At 34.4% G+C, this 19,227-nt stretch overlaps 3 protein-coding genes and 1 pseudogene across 3 annotated transcripts; 2 read left to right on the top strand and 2 right to left on the bottom strand.

Moving 5' to 3' along the window:
* Positions 104-2,743, top strand: LOC104753755 (annotated as a pseudogene).
* Positions 2,824-5,839, bottom strand: LOC104750891 (cysteine-rich receptor-like protein kinase 2). The gene is made up of 7 exons (XM_010472745.2): positions 4,879-5,839; positions 4,670-4,783; positions 4,446-4,585; positions 4,034-4,244; positions 3,718-3,952; positions 3,490-3,640; positions 2,824-3,389 (listed from the first exon to the last, which is right to left on the bottom strand). Exons 1-7 carry the CDS (start codon positions 5,642-5,644, stop codon positions 3,060-3,062), a joined length of 1,947 nt encoding a protein of 648 aa, XP_010471047.1. The 5' UTR covers positions 5,645-5,839; the 3' UTR covers positions 2,824-3,059.
* LOC104750892 (cysteine-rich receptor-like protein kinase 3) lies at positions 6,563-9,749 on the bottom strand. Its single transcript, XM_010472747.2, has 8 exons — positions 9,046-9,749; positions 8,559-8,950; positions 8,353-8,466; positions 8,116-8,255; positions 7,806-8,016; positions 7,481-7,715; positions 7,247-7,391; positions 6,563-7,151 (listed from the first exon to the last, which is right to left on the bottom strand). Exons 1-8 carry the CDS (start codon positions 9,438-9,440, stop codon positions 6,819-6,821), a joined length of 1,965 nt encoding a protein of 654 aa, XP_010471049.1. The 5' UTR covers positions 9,441-9,749; the 3' UTR covers positions 6,563-6,818.
* Positions 16,857-17,532, top strand: LOC104750893. Its single transcript, XM_010472748.2, has one exon. The coding sequence runs from the start codon at positions 16,897-16,899 to the stop codon at positions 17,398-17,400; it is 504 nt and encodes a 167-aa protein (XP_010471050.1). The 5' UTR covers positions 16,857-16,896; the 3' UTR covers positions 17,401-17,532.

The following is a 19,227-nucleotide window of genomic DNA, read 5'->3' on the forward strand; positions in this document are numbered from 1 at the left end:
AGAGGCAAAAATTTCTTGTGTAACCATTAAGTTGATAGTATCATACTTGTGGCTTGATGTGCATAGGAAGATCCTTGAGAATTGCATAGGTCTCTCGGTGATAGCAAAAACATGCATCATGATAGGCGCTGATATAGTATATTGTGACTGGATTATGCATAATGCCATCTGTCGTGATCACTTTGTATGTGAGATAAGGTGGCGGTATACGAATAGCCGAATGTAAACATTTCACCTAAAGAGGGAGTCCGTGACGACGGGTCATCATGCCAACAGAAATTGTAATAACTTGTTTCTCAAGAAATAGTGAAGACCTACCCGTAACCGGATCAACTTTTGGGTGAACACTGAAGGAGTGGGTTAATCTCTTGTCATAATCTATCAACACACGATTGCCCCAAATTTAAGAGTGTAGTTTATTATTCGTAAAAGTTCTTTCAATTCGAAATAAACCGAAAGTCAAAATCAACCTCTAAATAAATCCAAACCGAACCGAAATAGTAATAAAACCCGAACTTATATGAATACTTAACTCTCCTAAGCCTAGAGTTAGGGTTAGTTGTTCCCGGCGGCACTTGCCTCCACCTTTAGCCGGCGCCGGTTGTAAGGGTTTTTTAAAAAACAAGTTTGTTTCCTTTTTACTTGTCTTCTTATCGGTGGCGGCTAGAGGTAGGGTTAGTTCTTTTTCTTCACAACTCCCCCTAGTTTTCTTTGCGTAGAGACACAGACATGGCGGAGATGGAGAACATGGTGATGTGTCGGTTAATGGATCCTGAAGGAGTTCCTTTAGGTGACCCTATGTATATCCCTCGCCAAGCAGGGCCTTTGCAGCTTACCCATCTAACCAATACACTTCTCAACAATGTAAGATTTTCTCTGTCTTGGGTTTTAAGGATGATAAAGGAGTGATTATTTCTGTTCTTTACTTCTTTTTTTTCCTTTTCTTTACATTTTGAAGTATTGAATTTTATTATGCCTGCTCTAAGTGCTATAAGCTGCCAAGTTTTGAGTTACTTCGGTTTATGGTTACATGGAATATTCAGGAGGAGAGATTGCCCTACGCTTTCTATGTATCAGGCGTGGAACTTGTTGTGCCCCTCGGAACTTACTTGCAGAGAGAACAAGGTTTTTTTATTGTGGCATATGTGTTGATTGTTTCTTTTTCGGCACGCTATGATATAGTAGTATAATAATATATCATCTTATTGATGATGCTCTGGGAAATTTGTGTGTGCATTCTCAGTGTCCGTGGAGAATATTTTGACGATAGTGTATCGACAACAAGCTGTTTTCCGAACTCGCCCAGTTAACCGTGTTTCCGCTACCATTGCTGGTAATATCAAATTTTCCTTCCTCTCCTTTCAGCTTTTTTCTCTGCCCCCGTTTCAGAGTGCTTATGCTGACTTAGGTCACACGGGCAATGTTCTGTGCGTTTCATTTTGTCCGGACGGTAAGCAGTTAGCTAGTGGCTCAGGTGATACTACTGTCCGGCTGTGGGATCTCAACACTCAAACTCCAATGTTTACATGCAGAGGTACTAATCTCTTTTTGTTCTCTAGTTTTTGTCTCTCTCCTCTAATAATCCTCATCTTGTTTTCTGATATGCGTTTATTAATTGTCAGGGCACACGAAATGGGTTCTGGCCGTCGCATGGTCTCCAGATGGTAAGCACCTTGTTAGTGGTGGTTTAGCTGGTGAAGTCTGTTGTTGGATACCTGAAACCGGACAGCTAAATGGCAGCAGTCCACCTTAATTACCCATGCCGTCGGTTTGTAACTTCTAGCAAAGATGGGGATGCAAGGATTTGGGACATTACACTAAGGAGATCTCTAACTTGTCTCAGTGGACATTCACGTGGCGTGACTTGTGTCAAATGGGGTGGAGAGGGAATTATATATACAGGGTATGTTTCTATTTCTAATGCTTTGATGATCCTCTTATGTTGTAAATTATGTCACTACTACTTGTATCAATGTCAACTATTTCTCTCGATCACTTGTTGCTTGCTATTCAAAATATATGTCATGTGTTTGGCAGTTCTCAAGATCGTACAATAAAGATGTGGCAAGTTACTCCGGATGGGGATCTATGTTTGACAGCAAAATTGGAGGTAAAAGCTCATCTTTGGACCCTGTTTCCTCATGACCTCATGGTCTGCATAGGGGTCTAAAAATACTCTGCATATTATGTTGTTACTTTATGGGCATGGACATTGGGTGAACTCTCTTTCATTAAGTACAGACTATGTTCTCCAGACAGGAGCTTTTGACCACACCGGAAAACAATGTTCTTCACCTGAAGAAGTTAGAAAGGTGAGATCCCTCCTCTTATTCCTTCACTTCTTGTCCATTCACCCTGTTTCTGATCGTGTTATTGCTTAGGCTGCACTCAAAAGGTACAACCAAGCAAAAGGAAAGTACGGGGAAAGACTAGTCTCAGGTTCCGATGACATGAAAATGATTCTTTGGGGACAATCTGTTAGCGACCAACATATAGAACTTTTGGACGGTGATGAGAAGGATGTAAACCTGCACGGTCATCAGCTGGTTGTAAACCATGTGTGTTTCACACCTAATGGCCAGTGGATTGCAAGTGCGCCTTTTGATAGATCTGTCAAGATATGGGATGGTATCACGGGGGAGTTTATTACAACTTTTCATGGACATGCTAGTGGTGTTTATCAGATCAGGTTGGGTAGATTTCTTGAGAGCTCTTGTATTCTATGTTAGCTCTAGCTAGTATTAGTCAAGTTATTTTTCTAGCCTTATACTTTTACAAATTCTATGTCTGTCTTTGAACAAGTGATGGTGAGTGACAACGAGATTAGTTGGAATTGAACAAATGCTTCACTATTGAGTATAATGATCTGCAGATGTCGTTGAGTACATCTTTTTCTTGTCATTTGTACTAATACATAAGATGACTTACCATATCACCATTGCAAATACTCTATTTCACATCTATATATTCTATACTATATATAACTACTTTCTCTCACAGATTTATACACAAATGCTCAACAATTTTGTATTCTGTTCTTCTTATACACTTCTTCAAGCTCATCTACCATAAAAGGAACTTTGTGAGACAGTGGCAAGAGATGCACAACCAGCTGAGTCTCCATCAGAACCATCTCGAAGTTCCATTACTCTTTCATCCATAAACGGAGGATTACTAGGCAACGGCAGGATCTCCTCTTTGTTCTTTAGCATATGCAACAACTTTGACATTGATGGTCTTAGCGACGGGATCTCTTGAGTACACAAGAGCCCTATTTGAACAACCTTTGCTATGTCCTTTTTGATGATGTGACTGTCGATCTGATTCTTCCAATTCAGGTTTGGATCATATATTTCCTCCAACTCCCCTGACTGAAAATGCTTCCATGCCTTCCAAAATAAGACATAACACCACAATTAGTATATATGAGAAGTGCAATCTGACTGACAATTTCAAACTCCCCACAACACAAAATCTGTCTAAACTTACTTCTGTTATCAAACTGTCTGAGTAATCTGACATTTTGCTTTTGGTGTTCTGCTTTCCAGTTGCAATCTCTAGTACAAGAACTCCAAAGCTGTAGACATCTACCATCTCTGTTAGCTGACCGTGTGCCAAGTACTCCGGAGCCATATAACCTCTGCAGATTCACAAGTATTGGATTAGTTCAAACATTTATGTTTCTGAAGTAACACATCTTTTTCTAAATATACTTACAATGTCCCTGCAATGGCAGTGCTGATATGGCTCTTATCATCCTGGAACGATCTCGCCAGACCAAAGTCAGCGATTTTAGCATGAAGCTTTGAATCTAGCAGAATATTACTTGCTTTTATATCTCTGTGAATAATCTTCACACTTGACTGCTCATGCAGATACACCAATCCCTCGGCTGTTCCAACAATAATGGCATATCTTTTCTGCCAGTCTAACGTTTTACCTCTGTTCACGTCTGTAAAAGTAATAATAAAATGTGATTTTGCATTCAGGGTAAGACAAATGAAACTCATCAGATAGTATTATAAGTAGTTACCGAAGATGAACCGATCAAGGCTCTTGTTCTGAAGGTATTCATAGACAAGGAGACTCTCTGGTCCTGAACAGCTGCAACCAAGCAGCCTAACAAGATTCTTGTGTTCCACAGTGCTGATCATGTTGACTTCATTGTAGAAATCTGCTGCTCTATGTCTGTTGTTGAAGAACAACCGCTTCACAGCGATATCTCTTCCGTCTGGAAGAACCCCCTAAACAAGAGAGATGCCACTAGATCACTAATTTGCTTTTACAAGAAGATAAATAGTTCCACAGAGATAAAAAGAGAAAGCCATAACCTATTCATACCTTATACAACAAGATAGATAGTTCCACTAGATCACTAATTTGCTTTTACAAGAAGATAGATAGTTCCACAGAGATAAAAAGAGAAAGCCATGACCTATTCATACCTTATAGACAGTTCCAAATCCGCCTTGTCCAAGCTTGTTTGCCTCGTCAAATGAACCTGTGGCCTTCTCTAATGTTGAGTATTTGAAGTTCAAGTTACTGTCTTTCAGAGTTTTCGCCATTTTTTCAACATCATTTGATCCTGATAAGCACCAAAAAAGCTTGGTTCAAATACTCTCAATCCTTCTTTAAACCAATTCAAACACAAATAAGAAACTAAGCTAACCTCTTCTCTTCTTCTGTATGATCCGACGTTTGCAGATATAAACACCTATTGCTACTCCAATCATGAAGACAACCACAGAGCTAAGCACTGACACCACAATCACTACTACAGAGCCTGCAAAAATCAATCAATCGACAAAAATGGTTAGCTATATATGATCAAACGCTTATGGGACTCTATAGAATAACACAAAACCTTTATTGTGTTACCTTTTGATCTTCCGTTTCTTGGTATCTTGTTCAAGAAATCTTGATCAGAGTACCTAAGGAAACATCCAGTGTGAAGCGCACGTCCCTCTGACCATGGCAAACAACCTTTAACCACAGACGCAGACGCGTTCTCCAAACACTGTTTACAAGAACCAGGACTCAACGTTCTCCAGCAATTGGCCAACACAAACGCCGACTCAGATTCAGATTCACCCGCCTTCGCAGACGCACGAGCGTACCCTCCAGTCCCAGAAGCCTCAGCAACCGCATAACTCAACCCTTGTCTCACCGCATCACCGAAAGTTTGACTCTTTCTCGTCTTGTTTCCACACACAACGGTATCTTCAGGTCCTCTGTATTCATTATAAAAACTATAGTTCTCAGCTCTCATGAAACATCCGTCAAGAAAGATCCGACCACCGTTCTGAGGATAACACTGAGGAAGCATCGTACGTGCTTCCGCGTAACAGAGGACACAGTCGTTTAAAGGAAGATCTCCGTAGCACTGAGCGAGACCGTAGTTAGCGTCAGGTCCTGTACCGGTAAGGGCAACTCCGAAACCAGCGGTTTGCACTTGTGTGCTGATTTTTTCCATGGTGGTTACGAAATTGGGGACGTAAGCGGTTTCGTTGTGCTCGAGTTGAGGTGAGCAAGTGACTTTAACGGCTCGTGCCCTTGCGTCTCCTGTGATTGGACGGAGTAATGAAAGAAGAAAGATAAAGAGACATTGAAGGTACAGAGGATGATGAGTTTGTTCTTTCTTCATCTTCTTTTTATTTTTTTGATTGAAAGAGATCAAAGGGCCTGGCCTTATGTTCTGTTTCAGGGTATGGAATTGAGAAAGAAGAAGCAGAGAGAGATTTGAGAATTGGGAATGATGAAACTGAAGAGGAAATTTTCAAAAGCTTGACTTTGATGAACTTGGTTTTGGTTTGTTATACAGTAGTCAACCCAATTTGCTGTATCTATCTATCTCTATGTGTAGTTGTACTGATTAGTCAAAAAAGTAAAAATTTAATATGATATTTTGGGTTTTTTTTTTCTTCTTCTAGAGCGAGTGGAAGAACATAAATGAGGGAGGGAGTTTAAGTCTTGCATTCACACTTGGACGACCGGACCAGTTCGATCTTGTTGAGGTCGTTGTCTTCATTCAAATATTTGTCGGCTTTTATAAACCTAAAAACCGGTGGACCAATAAATAATTGAGCTCATCTGGAGTGGAGCCGGTTCGGTTTACTTGGATAATCCATTTAACCAAAATATTCTGAATATTTTCAAGAGAAGGAAACGTCACATGCCCGTAGTGTTACGACGACGACGACGACGACATGACATTCAACAAAATAAGATTAAGATATGGCAAATGGATAAACTAAAGTTGGACTACTTTAAATTTTAGAAACAGGTTGTTAGTTGATTTTGTAGGGCTAGTTGGTTGACGTCAAAAAGAAAAAGAAAACAAAATAGGCCTGGACCTGGTACCATTTACATGGTGGCATGGTCAAAGTTTTCCAAGATAATTACAAAGAAGTAGTTGTTGAACAATCAATTCTAAAAATGTTAATCTAGTTGGCTAGTACAAGCTTATGGTCTACTAGTTGACCTGAAATTTTTTTGTAACTTAGAAAAGTTGAAAACGTAGAAAAGTTGTTGATTCGTTTAATGTTACAAAAACACTATCATAAACTCAGGAAACAATTGCATAACCGTGTATCATAAACAAAGCTACTGAAGCATAAACCGAATCACTACAATCGAAACCGAGACTAAACCAGAACCTGTCCCCACTCCCCACCATGTGACCTCCTCCTCTAACACCTAGCTTCTATAACATTGACGTGGCACATACGTAACACTCAGTTAGTTACACACGATTTAATTGTCATCTCAATTTTTTGTACATATACACAAGATGATTCAGAACCCACACTAAAAGATTCTCATCTAGGTTCGAAGAAACTTGAACTCTCGGTTATGTAGTCACTCCTTGATCCTGAAGAATTAGACTGGTTTGTCGTGGGAGTCATCATAAACTTTCTCATCTCTACTACATTCCCTGGATTCAGAAACGGCGGTTGCGTCGGCGTGTGAATCTCTAAATTGCCTTTCATCATTTTCACAACCGCAGACATCGCTGGCCGCTGATCAAACGCTGCTTGAACGCAGAGAAGCCCGATTTGAAGTAGACGTGACGCTTCTATCTTGTTGAAGTTATCCTCCAAGATTGGATCCACTGCCTCTTCCAGGTTCCTTGTTCTGTACAGACTCCATACCTAAAAGTATATTTTCAAGATTCAAGAAAAGGGTTTTAAGTTAAAAACCAATCATCAAGAAAATGTTAATTAATTACTATTAGAGAGTCATCTACCGTTTGTAGGATCGAACCAGCTTCTTGTACGAAGGCATTGTTACGTTTTCCGGTTATAACTTCAATCATAAGAACTCCGAAACTGTAAACGTCTGCTTTCTCAGTTAGTTTTCCTCTTACCACATATTCTGGCGCCATGTAGCCTCTGTTTCCACAAGTGTAAAACTTCAGAAACACAAAAAAAAAAGTTGGTAGAAAATGTAAGAGTTAACAAAATCAGGTTTGAGACGTTACAGTGTCCCGGCGATGGCAGTGCTAATATGAGTCTTGTCCTCTGGGAACAATCTAGCCAATCCAAAATCAGCAATTCTTGGAGTAAAATCATCTTCCAAAAGGATATTACTCAGCTTAATGTCTCTATGTATGATTCTAAGATTCGACTCTTCGTGAAGATACGCCATTCCTTCAGCTGTGCCAAGTAAAATCTTGAATCTCTTCCCCCAACTCAACGGTTGAACATCTTTTCTTACTAAACCAAAATATCAGTAAAGACCAATCAATAAAGATCCATGAAGACAAGGTGACTATAAAACAAAGGTTAAGGATGACCAAAACAAACCAAAGAGATAATCGTGGAGGCTTTGATTCGCAATGTATTCATAGACCAGAAGGCTCTCAGGTCCAGTTATGCTACATCCCAAGAGCTTAACAAGGTTCTTGTGATCAACTTGGCTTATTAGATTAACTTCATTAAAGAAATGATCAACCCATTGCTTTGTGTTGAAGAACAGTCTCTTTACTGCAACAGTCTTACCATTAGTAAGCACACCCTATTCCACAATAACAAAGGGTAAAGAATTAACCAATCGAAGTAAAGGTAACATTCAAAGAAGAAACTCTAGAAACTGGATGATAAGAACACAACTTACCTTATAGACAGAGCCAGATCCTCCTTGTCCTAGCTTATTTTTGTCACTAAAATAATCTGTGGCCTTCTCGAGATTCTCATAAGAGAAACAGAGATTAGATTTGTTCGCAAGCATGAATAATGACCCTAGTTGCTTCTTCTCTACATTACATGACACAAACCAAAAAAACAATGTCTTTTTTAAGATCACTCAAATCTAATAGGACTCAAAATTTGAAACATTCAAAGAGTCACAAACCTCTTTGCTTCTTGGCGTGTCTCTTTTTAAACAAGAAACCAACTGCAGAGACCAAAAGAACAAAAGCTACCACCGATGATGTAACCGCCAAAATCACACCCAAACGGTTATGACCTGATCAACCAATTGCTGAATCAATGCCACAATTTTGTTACAACAACATATACTAAAGTTATGATCACATTTCACAGGGTCATTGTACTTACCACCACCATTACCATCTGATGTAGAATTCCCAGAATTGTTATAAAACTTCTGAGTAGAAAACCTCATATAACAACCAACGCTAAGAAATCGACCTTCTTCATTAACCAAACAAGAACCAATCCCTACTGAAGCTTTACTCAAACACTGAGCACAACCACTACGATTAACAGTCTCCCAACACTGAGCAAGACCATGAACCGTCACGTTATCTCTATCCACAAAACCAGCATAGAATCCACCGTTTCTCACCGCCTCCACTCTCATGTTCCTCACCAGCACCGCAGCGTTATCCCGAAACACCGTCCGGTTAACTCCGGTTATCTCCTTTGGAGCACATTTTGACTCGTCTCGCAAGCTTACCGTCTCGTTAAAGAAATTGTAATCATCATACCTAAACACAAGGATAACCAAATACACTAGAATCAATCAAACAAAATAAAGTTTAGATTTTTATGCGGTTGAAACGAGTATGAGAGAGAATCAAACCTGATGTAGCAACCATCTGAGAAAACTTGACCACCACGAGTACCTTTTTGGAAAGGTAAGCAACGAGGGACTTTAGCTTTGATCTGAGCGAAACACAAGTCACAGTCTTTCTTACTAAGATCCTTCATACACTCTCCGTAAGCGTAGACGGTTTGGTTCGCGGTGACGTTCCTGTTGACCACTTGGCCGTAACCTTTAGCTTCAACAAGTGGAGAGACGGAGTCCATGGCGGCGAGGAAAGTGCTGACGAAGAGACTTCTCTGTTGCGGCGGCGATGTTCTGTTGCTGCATATCTGAGACACTGTTTCTCCTCTTGAGTCTGATACAGAAGGGTTTATAAACAAACCCACAAGGAGAAGAAGAAGAGGAAGAAGACGAAGAGTGTGAATTGACATCCTGGGTTTTAGTGTTTTAAGGTTCTTGAAATTGAACAAGATAGCATTTGTGTAAGGTTCTTTGTGGATCTTTTGCTCTGTTTTTTTTTTTTTTCTTTTTTCTTTTCTCTTTGAATAGATTTCTTGGTGATAGAGAAAGAAGGCACGATCAAGAGAAGTTGAAATTGAAAAAATCTTCGATTTCAGTTGTTGGGTCAAAAGAAAAGAAGAAGAAAGCTCACATATTTTTTGCCAATTGTAGGAGAAGTCAAAGTGAGACTTTTGTCTCTTTATGATTTCAACGCCCGAAAGATGATGATCGTATTTGGGGGCAGTGAAAAGCGAAAACGACGCCGCGTGGGAGTTATGTTCTGTTTTTAATGCATGGGACCATGACGTCATCGCTTGTGTCACTTTTTTTTTCTTCTTGTGTGTATGTTCTGTTTTTGTCACCCACTGCTTGTGCGGAACAAAAAAGAACCAAGGTTCTGTTATAATATAGTTGGCTAGTTGGTTGAAGTAGGCCTTGTAATTAGCTTATCGCGTTACCATCTTAAAAACCAGGGAGAAGAGTTTTTTACCAAAAAAAAAAAAAAACAGGGAGAAGAAGAATTTAGGAGATATGGATAGGGAAACTGTAAGCTTATGTGAGTAGTCCAATTGGATCAAAACTTATAGCTTAGTAGTTTGTAAAAATTGGGGTAGTTTTTACCAATTTAGAAATAACTCAGATTTTAACATTTGAGTACTGATGTTAGTTCTGATTCCAGTTCGGTTCTGCCGAGAGAATCTGTAAGAAATTCAAGATAATGTCTCGTTAAAAATTTGGGCTAATGGACTTTATCATAAGTAGAAATTCATAAGCAACTCTCCTTTTTCCTCTTTAATAAAATCAAATCTACAAGTTATTGTGTTTTTGGTGACCTTTTATAATTTTTAACTTGCAATATAAAGTTATTTTATTAATATTCTCTATTCTCCTATTGTTATTGTATTGGATTTGTTTATCAGAGAGTTCGTCGTCAACTTGGAACCATCTTATTATATAAACCTTGATGACAAAATTACTAATTAACAAGATCATGACACATGTCAATTGTATCATTCAGATGTTGACATGTGTCAAAAATTAACAAAATTAAATAAACATACGTGAATATTAGACAGAATACTATCAACGTACCGAATATGTCAATTATTTAATTTTAACTATTCTATGTGAGACCGAATATTTGTTGTAAGATTGATTTTTACTATTCTAAGTGATATTGGCCACATTTTCTAGAAACAAAATATTTGTTGTAAGATTGATTTTTACTATTCTATGTGATATTGGCCATATTTTCTAGAAACAAAAAAAGTTTTAAAAATATTTACCATTTATCAAAAACAAAGAGGAATAATTTACCTATCACTACAAGGAAATTAAGCATATGTCTTATTATATAAAGATATATACTAAGTGGTATCCCATATCAAATCAAAACCTTGAATACGGTAGAAAATCATGAACATCAAAGAGACAATGTGTGGACGTTAGAATTTGGATTTCCAAATTTTTTGTGGATGTTAACCGATTTTTTTACTGATTTTTTATTGTTAAATTTAAAATACTAACCAATATACATATTATCTCATATGATGTTCATATTAGTTTTTTAATTAAAAATTTAACTCTAATACATGAAGAAGTGAATTATGGTTTTACGATGAAATATATAGTTAAATGTGATTACTAAACTGAATGTCTAACGATGAAATTTATTTTAGATTAAAAAAATTTCAAATATTAATATGTATCATTTTTAAAAAATTGATTCAAGAATATTATTCATATTTTTTATGTTTGATTTTATAATTTGAACACATGTATTTTTGTAATGCATATGTTAAAACATAAGATAATACGAAATATATTATAATTTATAGGAATGAATCTTCACTAATTTGATGCTAATGTCTATATATCTTTATATATGTTTTTATTTTATAACTTTCACTTATTTAAAATTGATTATGAAATGAGTTAAAATTAGTACTTATGAGATAACAACATAACAAATATATCTTAAATATGTTGATTCAGTTTTATTGCGAATTATATTTTGTTAATTTTTATTTGTATTTTCAATTCTTACTAAGATATAGACTTGATATGATTTATTAATTGTGCTTGATATAAAATATTTAGTGCTATGCGTTAAGATGAAATGTATAATTAAACTTAAAATATGGTTTATCACGATGTTATAGATATTTAAATGGTACTCCATGTCCTATAAGAGTTTTTGGATAAAAACACAAAGATTAATAAACAATAAATATTGTTGAAAAAAATAATAAACAACAAATATTATGTCATTTATAAAAATTCAATCAATAAAAAATATACGGAAAACAATATATTTCTCCAAGAGAATATCATATCAAGCCAGATAGAGCTCAATCTATTACCACATGTTATATATCTCCGAGAAAATATTTCTGATTTATATGTCTCAGACTCCATAGTTCAAGATCTATATCTCCTTTGAAACATAGTTTCCACCTAAATACCCACAAACATCGGTTTTGATCGGTTCACTATTTACTGAACCAACTAAATAAAATAATTAAACAAATATAACCTAATTTAAACCGAATTAAATTAATTAAAAAAAATAAAAGAAAATTATACATAAAAATTTGAGAAAATATTATAAAATAATGCAAAAAGCCTTCAAACTCTTATATAATAGAACTGAGAGTATTAAAATGAAATATGAGAAATTCATATTCAATATTAGAATGTTACAAAATAAAATCTAAAAACATGTCTACTACTACTTAATTATTCTCAATAATTTTTAAAACAATTTACCCGCGTTATTACGCGGGCCTTATCTAGTATATTATAAACTTTGTATTCGAAATAGGAACTAAGTTTATAAAACCAGAAATTTTACTTAAAATATATCTTGTATAATATGACAAGGTTTTTTTTAACTTTGCCTATGGATGCGACATTTGACATTCTATTTTTGCGACACATGTACTTTACATTAATTTGAAGTTGATCCTTTAAATTTATTTACTTAAGAAAAGTATTCATTTCTTTTATCTTCCTCTATAAAATCTTTAATTATTTTGGTTTGTATTATTTAATATTATTTCATAGCAATAATCTTTATAGTTTATTCTGGTATAACAAAACAAAAAAAAAATCTATTTTACAAGAATATATTTATTCTAATTTAAATTTATACGATTTGTAAATTTCTCAATAATTTTCATTTAAATTTCTTTACTCTTCGTCTACCAAATCTTTAATTATTTCTGGTTTTTAATTTAGTATTATTTCATAGCAAAAATGTCTGTAGTTTACTTTTGTTAAAGAATAAGTAATATATTTTACAATAATATATTTATTCTATTTTGTTATTATGATTTGTAATTTTTTCACTTATTTTTTATCACAAGCATAACTTTATTACTTAATTATTTTAATCGGTTTCACATGTCAATATTTACTATATATTAAACTATAATAAAGTAGAGTTGTGAGAAATTGTCATTTGGCACCATTCTATTTTTTTTTAACATGTATCATTTTTTCAATTTTAATGAAAGAAAAATACACATTATTGCTAATCTAAAACTAAATTGTCTATACACATTTTTTTAATTTGGGACATTTTATTTGTTCAGTTTCTTTAGATTACATATACTTCTCTCAATCAATTACCTTTATGACATTATGGATGGACGTTTTATTTTGTTCAAACTGTTCATGTTATGCATATGACCAAATTAATTACAATAAATATGCTTTATAACTGTATTTATTGCCATGAATGTGATTATTCAGAATAATGTGTCAATAGAATTCCTTACAAACTTCAAACAATGTTTAGTGTATTATATAAGATTCAATGCTCACATGACTAATAATGAAAAAAACGATCACTACACTATATGTCTTTCTTTTCCCATCATTTCCCATGGTATATCTTTTTTTTCTTATGAAGTTTTTATAAAAAACATTATGTCTTGCAGTATGATGATTAACATATTAATTTCTCTATGACTATTTGAAGAAATCGTTTACAAAGCCATGTCAATGTTTTTTTTTTTGGTATGAGAGTCTTGTCAATATTTATTAGCCTCTTTCAAAGAATTATGTTTTATGATAGTCATGATTTAAATTTTTGGCATTGTTTTGTAATGTGATTTTTTTAACTTTCAAACTATAGTTGAAAGTCTTAAGTGATGAAGATGAGCCTAATGCTTGACTCCTAAAACACATCTCTTTGGCTTTGAACATTCACTCATAATATTATGTTTTGTAAATTTGCTTTGTTTTTTGTTATTAATATTTCTTATCCCCATTACAAAAAATATTTTACTTTGCATATTGATAAAAAAATTGAGCCTAATTTTACCGTGTAATGCATATATACATGGTCAAAAGATCATGTACTTCTTTCTGTCTCTTTGAAAGCACTTCCCAAACTTTACAACATCCTTTCGTGTTACACGGAAAACATTACAGAGACCTATTGTAAAATATTTAGTTTATATATATATATATATATATATATATACATATTGTAACCTCAATTCTTTCATCATAGACATATGTCAATCGTTAAAATTGGTATAAATTAACAAGTAGATTAACCTGTATAAAAACAAAACTACTTTTATATCGTATTGGTATTGTTTGAGTTACCAATCATACCTCATGTCGATTTTCCTGTAACCCTTACTCCATCTGTCATTATGCCGAAAAAGCTTACACCAATTCCAATGGTTATCTATATTTTTCTTGTTTGAATTTTATATTTTACTTTTAGGATATAATTTTAAAGAGATATGGTTTAGTATTTAAAGTATAAGATTAAAAGCATGATGCTATTTTGGTATTTTTAGAATTTTAGAAATGATTTTCTAAATTTAAAACCAAAATTTATTTTTATGCAATTTGTGAAATTATTCTTCTTTTAACAGACTTCATAATTATAAACTTATAAATGTATATATTTAAATTCTTTTCAAGGCATATATAAATAATATCATGTACATTTTATATATAATTTAATGAAAAATTTTATTTTACATACAAAATATCTGTTTTATAACCCACACATCACATGGGTAACTTTCTAGTATATATATAAGTTCAAATGAGCTATTTCATTTCATGTCTTATTTTGCTATCTTAACTATAGTCCCATTATGAGTAGAAAACCTCATTTTACTTGTTTTGGATTTGTTTACAGATTTCTAATTTTTTCCTCTTTCAAAACGTTTTTGTGTAGTATTGGAGGAGTAAACAAAAGCAACGTAATAGATAGTGGCGTAAGCTCTCTCGTCTGCCGTATTGTGAAGTCGTCTCTAAATCAAAGCAACTTCAATCATTCTCTTCTTTTTATTCTTTCTCCACCTCTATCCATCAACCATCTTTTTCAACCCTTGATTCAACCAAATTTGCCGCACATTCTGAATTCCTTATATTTTCTGATAATGACAGCTTCATCATATCTAGCAAACCCTCAATCATCGTTTCTTGGATGTGTACTAGACAGTTTTTTATATGTTCGTTGAATTTCTAACTTCTAATAGAGCTTGGAAAAATAATTGTTATGAAATTATAGTCAGTGAAAGTTGTGTGTATACATGAACATATGAAAAGCAAAATAATTTTTGTCTAAAGAAGTTTTTGTTTATATCAGAAAATTGACAGAATATAATATCTCTGAAATTTCATAGTTATCAATCAATCAAATTACAAAACCTAATCGCAAGTCGTGACAAATCCAACGCAATATAAATCTAAGAAAAATGCAAGTACACACGGTTTGTGAAATTATTGGTAGCAGGATAATTGTCGGCGAATTAGTAACTGGTGGTGGGGGTCCGCAATGGTCGACGTCTAGAAGCAAAACGACCAACTAGTGATATCAAAGTCAGCGTCAACTCCAAATATCCAAAACCATGCTTATCGTATTAATGTATCATTGTATCCTTGTCTTATTGCAAAAACATAATTCTTACATTGATTGAGATCTATTTCAAAGTAATGTCATTCTCAGAAGATTAAAATGGTTATCTTTTGAATACAAGCCAAACTATGTATTGAAATGAATAATGATGCACTTTGAGTCTACAATTTAGCTATATTCCAAAATTCTTTTTCTTCGGGCAAACGAAACGAATAATCACGACCTTGTTCCACACGGCAGTAAGTTTCAAAATATAGAAATTTGTTGGCAACTAATATAAAAAGATCCGGCATTGACTTAATATGTGTGTGTGAACACTGGCCACTAATCGCGCCGTCGCCATATCCATAACTACCACAATAACTTGTTGACATAAATGCAACTGTGATGAAACAATAGTTAATCCTTTTTCATCATGAGAGTAATATGTCAAATACTCAAATTACAACAATAAATAATAATATGCTAGCATCAATTTTCTACACTCGTTAAGTTTTTCCAAAACGAGACTCAGTTTCAAAGTCATAAGATATAACTAAAACTACGTAACGAATTAAGATTGCTTAACCTTACTTTCTGTTCAAGGGACAAATAAAGTATAGAACCCCCACAAAAAAACCCTGAATTGAGAATTGCTGCACAAGATCAGTCTGCATTATATTTCTTAAATGGCCTTAACCAGAGACTTATTGTCAACGCAAAAAAGGCCCAAATCACTATGAATTAGGAATGAATAATAAGGCCATTTTGTAAGTTGATTCATCAGCCATGTCAAGGCCATTTCGAAGCATACTCAGAAGTCATAGACCAGACAAAAAAAAAAAAAAATTGGAATTTATAATTGAAAAATTCCTTTAAATATCACTAAAATTTTTTTTTTCCAAAAATACCACATTTTATTTTTTTTTTCCAAAAATACCACAAAATTTTTTTTCTTCCAAAATTACCACAAACACAAAAATTGATTTTCAAAGATGTAATTTTTTTTTTTAGGTTTGGGTTGACACATTTAGTTTTAGGGTATAGTTTTTAGGGGTAGGGTTTAGTATTTAGAATTTAGGGATTATTTTTTAGTATTAGAACTTTAATTCAATTATGTGGTATTTTTGGAAAAAATTACATATTAATAGTATTTTTGGAAAAAAACTAAATTGTGGTATTTTTGGAATAAAAACTAATTTTAGTGGTATTTATGACAATTGCCCTTTATAATTTGCATTTCCTCAGAACAAAAAATTTAAAAAAATAAATAAATAGAGAAACAATCCATCAATAGAACTAATTAACCAAGGAACTAAATCTGATTCGTCTCTCTAATTCATTGGTGACAAATTATTTCAACTCTTTTCCTCAAAAATACTTACTAAAATTACCCATTTTCTTTTCTTTTAGCATATTGCATTTATATATAAATAACCAACCTCCTCTCTTCGTACAAATAATCAACAATCGGTGTTCAAACACCACACAATTCTTCACAAAATTATTTTCAAATGACTAAATATCTCCACCTTGCCACCGCGGTGGTCCTCCTCCTCCTGACGGCGAGCCAAAGCGGCGTAGCAATGGCTCGGCGGGTTAGGCGAGGCGGGGGCGATCCATGCTCCGTGTCAGATTTCAAGGTGTTGTGCAGATCAGTGGTGAAAGGACAAAAGAACGTTAACGCAGCGACGGAAGTGTCCATAAGAGAGCTGATGAAAAGAACGATCAAGGCCAAAGAAGCTGCCAAGAGTGGCCGGAAAAGCGGCGGAGGACTCAAGACTTGCTACTCAAACTACGACAGTGCGCTCGACAATCTACAAAAGGCGTTAAAGAACATCAAACAGAATGATGGGTTTAGTCTTAACATCAATCTTAGTGCCTCCTTGACGGACTTTGATACGTGCAATGACGCAATGGGTGGTGGTAAGGCTTCGAATGTCTTTGCAAAATCCACAAGCACGTTGCACGAAATGGCTGATAATTGCTTGGCTCTCTCTACTCTCGTCAAACAATAATGATAAATCCAAATGTGAATATTTTAATTTAAAAAAAAAAAAAAATGGTTGGGTAGATTTCCTCTTTTTAACTCTTGTGTACGGTTTCGGAATGTTATGAACATTGTGTGATTAAGAGGGGTTTAATTTAATATTGGTTGCTTATTACGATAATATACAAACGTTCTGTTTCTTCTCACCGTAGAAAGCCCATTATGGAAAATCTCAGCCCCATATAAAAAACCCAATATATCAAATCTCAGGCCTTTATGCCATAAAGATGAACGACAGTCACACATATGCAGGCATTATTAATGCCGCATTAATAATCATGTGCATCATGATGATGTATTGTATCGGTAATTATGTGTAATTGTGTATGGTCCGAAGAAATATGTAATAATCACGCCGCTTTGTGAAACACCTTGTTCACAACATGATGAGTAATCATAGTCTAATGCCGAATCGTAGTAGTATATACTATATAAATGTTCCATATCTCATACTCATAGAGTCTAATGTCGAATCGTACAGTATAAAATATAAATATTCGACGGTACTATTACTATATAATGAGATCCTAGCTAACTGAGAAAAAAAAAGGAAGGAAATATAACCTCGTGGAAGAGAAAAGCTGAGCATGGGACGGCTTTAGACAGCATCATTGCTCGTACATCAAATTGTTGTATCCTACTTTTGCTTCAATATTCCTCTTTTTCATCACTTTTTTCACATTCTCTCCCTGTCTTCTTTTGGTTAAAAAGAAAGTAGGCTATTATAGAACAGATTAAATGACATATACAATTTTTTTCATTATTTGTATTCCTTCACACAGAAATAGAAATGTAAATGTTGTAGTGGAATTTATGATGAGGAAATTGGCCTTATTGAATTATGCCTAGTTTTCTGGAGTATGAGAACGACAATATCATGTTATAAAACACTTTATTTTGATCAGGGAATTTTTGAATATGCATTGGTTATTTGAATTAGAATATCCACAGTTAATTACTACTCCTTTTGTTCCTAATTAATCTAAGTTTGAGTTTCAAAATATCAAATATGTATCACAAACTCTTTTTTTTGTGATAAGTTAGTAACCCAATTTGATTCGGTTAAGAATCTGAATTCTTCCACGTTTTAGCACACATGACTGATCTTTACAGTAAATGGAATTTCTAAACAGTTTGTGCTTAAACCTACGTATTCATTTACATAGGTTGTGCCAAACATTACGTCAAAAACTGGTAAGCATAAAAGCTAATGTGAACAGATAATTTTGTAGTCTCGAATTATTATTAGTGGTCTACTAATGCAAATATGTAGTGATTCATTGTCTTCAATTAGTGGTCGTAATAATCCTCCCTCATGAGTCATGATTCAGAGATTCACATATAATATAAAATACTGCTCCTATGAGCCACCAAAACTAATGCCCTCTTGATGCCATTCTTTTCGTTTACAAGAATCAAATTCTCCCACTTTATAGAAGACCTTTACTTATACATTCCCTTCAATATTTTACTTAATTTCTTTACTTTTTAATATTGACTAATAACCATTTCTCAGTTCGACCGATCATGCCGTGTGTGCATGCATTCATGTATAACCAAGATAGAATCGTTATAGGCCACATGATCTGGTATATATGGATCAGATTCTTCATACTTTCTATGCTGCAAGTACGTCTGTATGTGTCTTTACATACGAATTATTGTATACATGCACGCATGCGTATGGCCCCAACCATTAAACCCTTTGGGATCTATATATATATACATGTAATTTGCATCTGCCAAAAAGCATGTGTTTGATCAGGGTTATAGTAGGATAAATATGCGGAAAACT

This window comes from Camelina sativa, chromosome 16 (assembly GCF_000633955.1).
Source record: "Camelina sativa cultivar DH55 chromosome 16, Cs, whole genome shotgun sequence".
Taxonomy (NCBI): domain Eukaryota; kingdom Viridiplantae; phylum Streptophyta; class Magnoliopsida; order Brassicales; family Brassicaceae; genus Camelina; species Camelina sativa.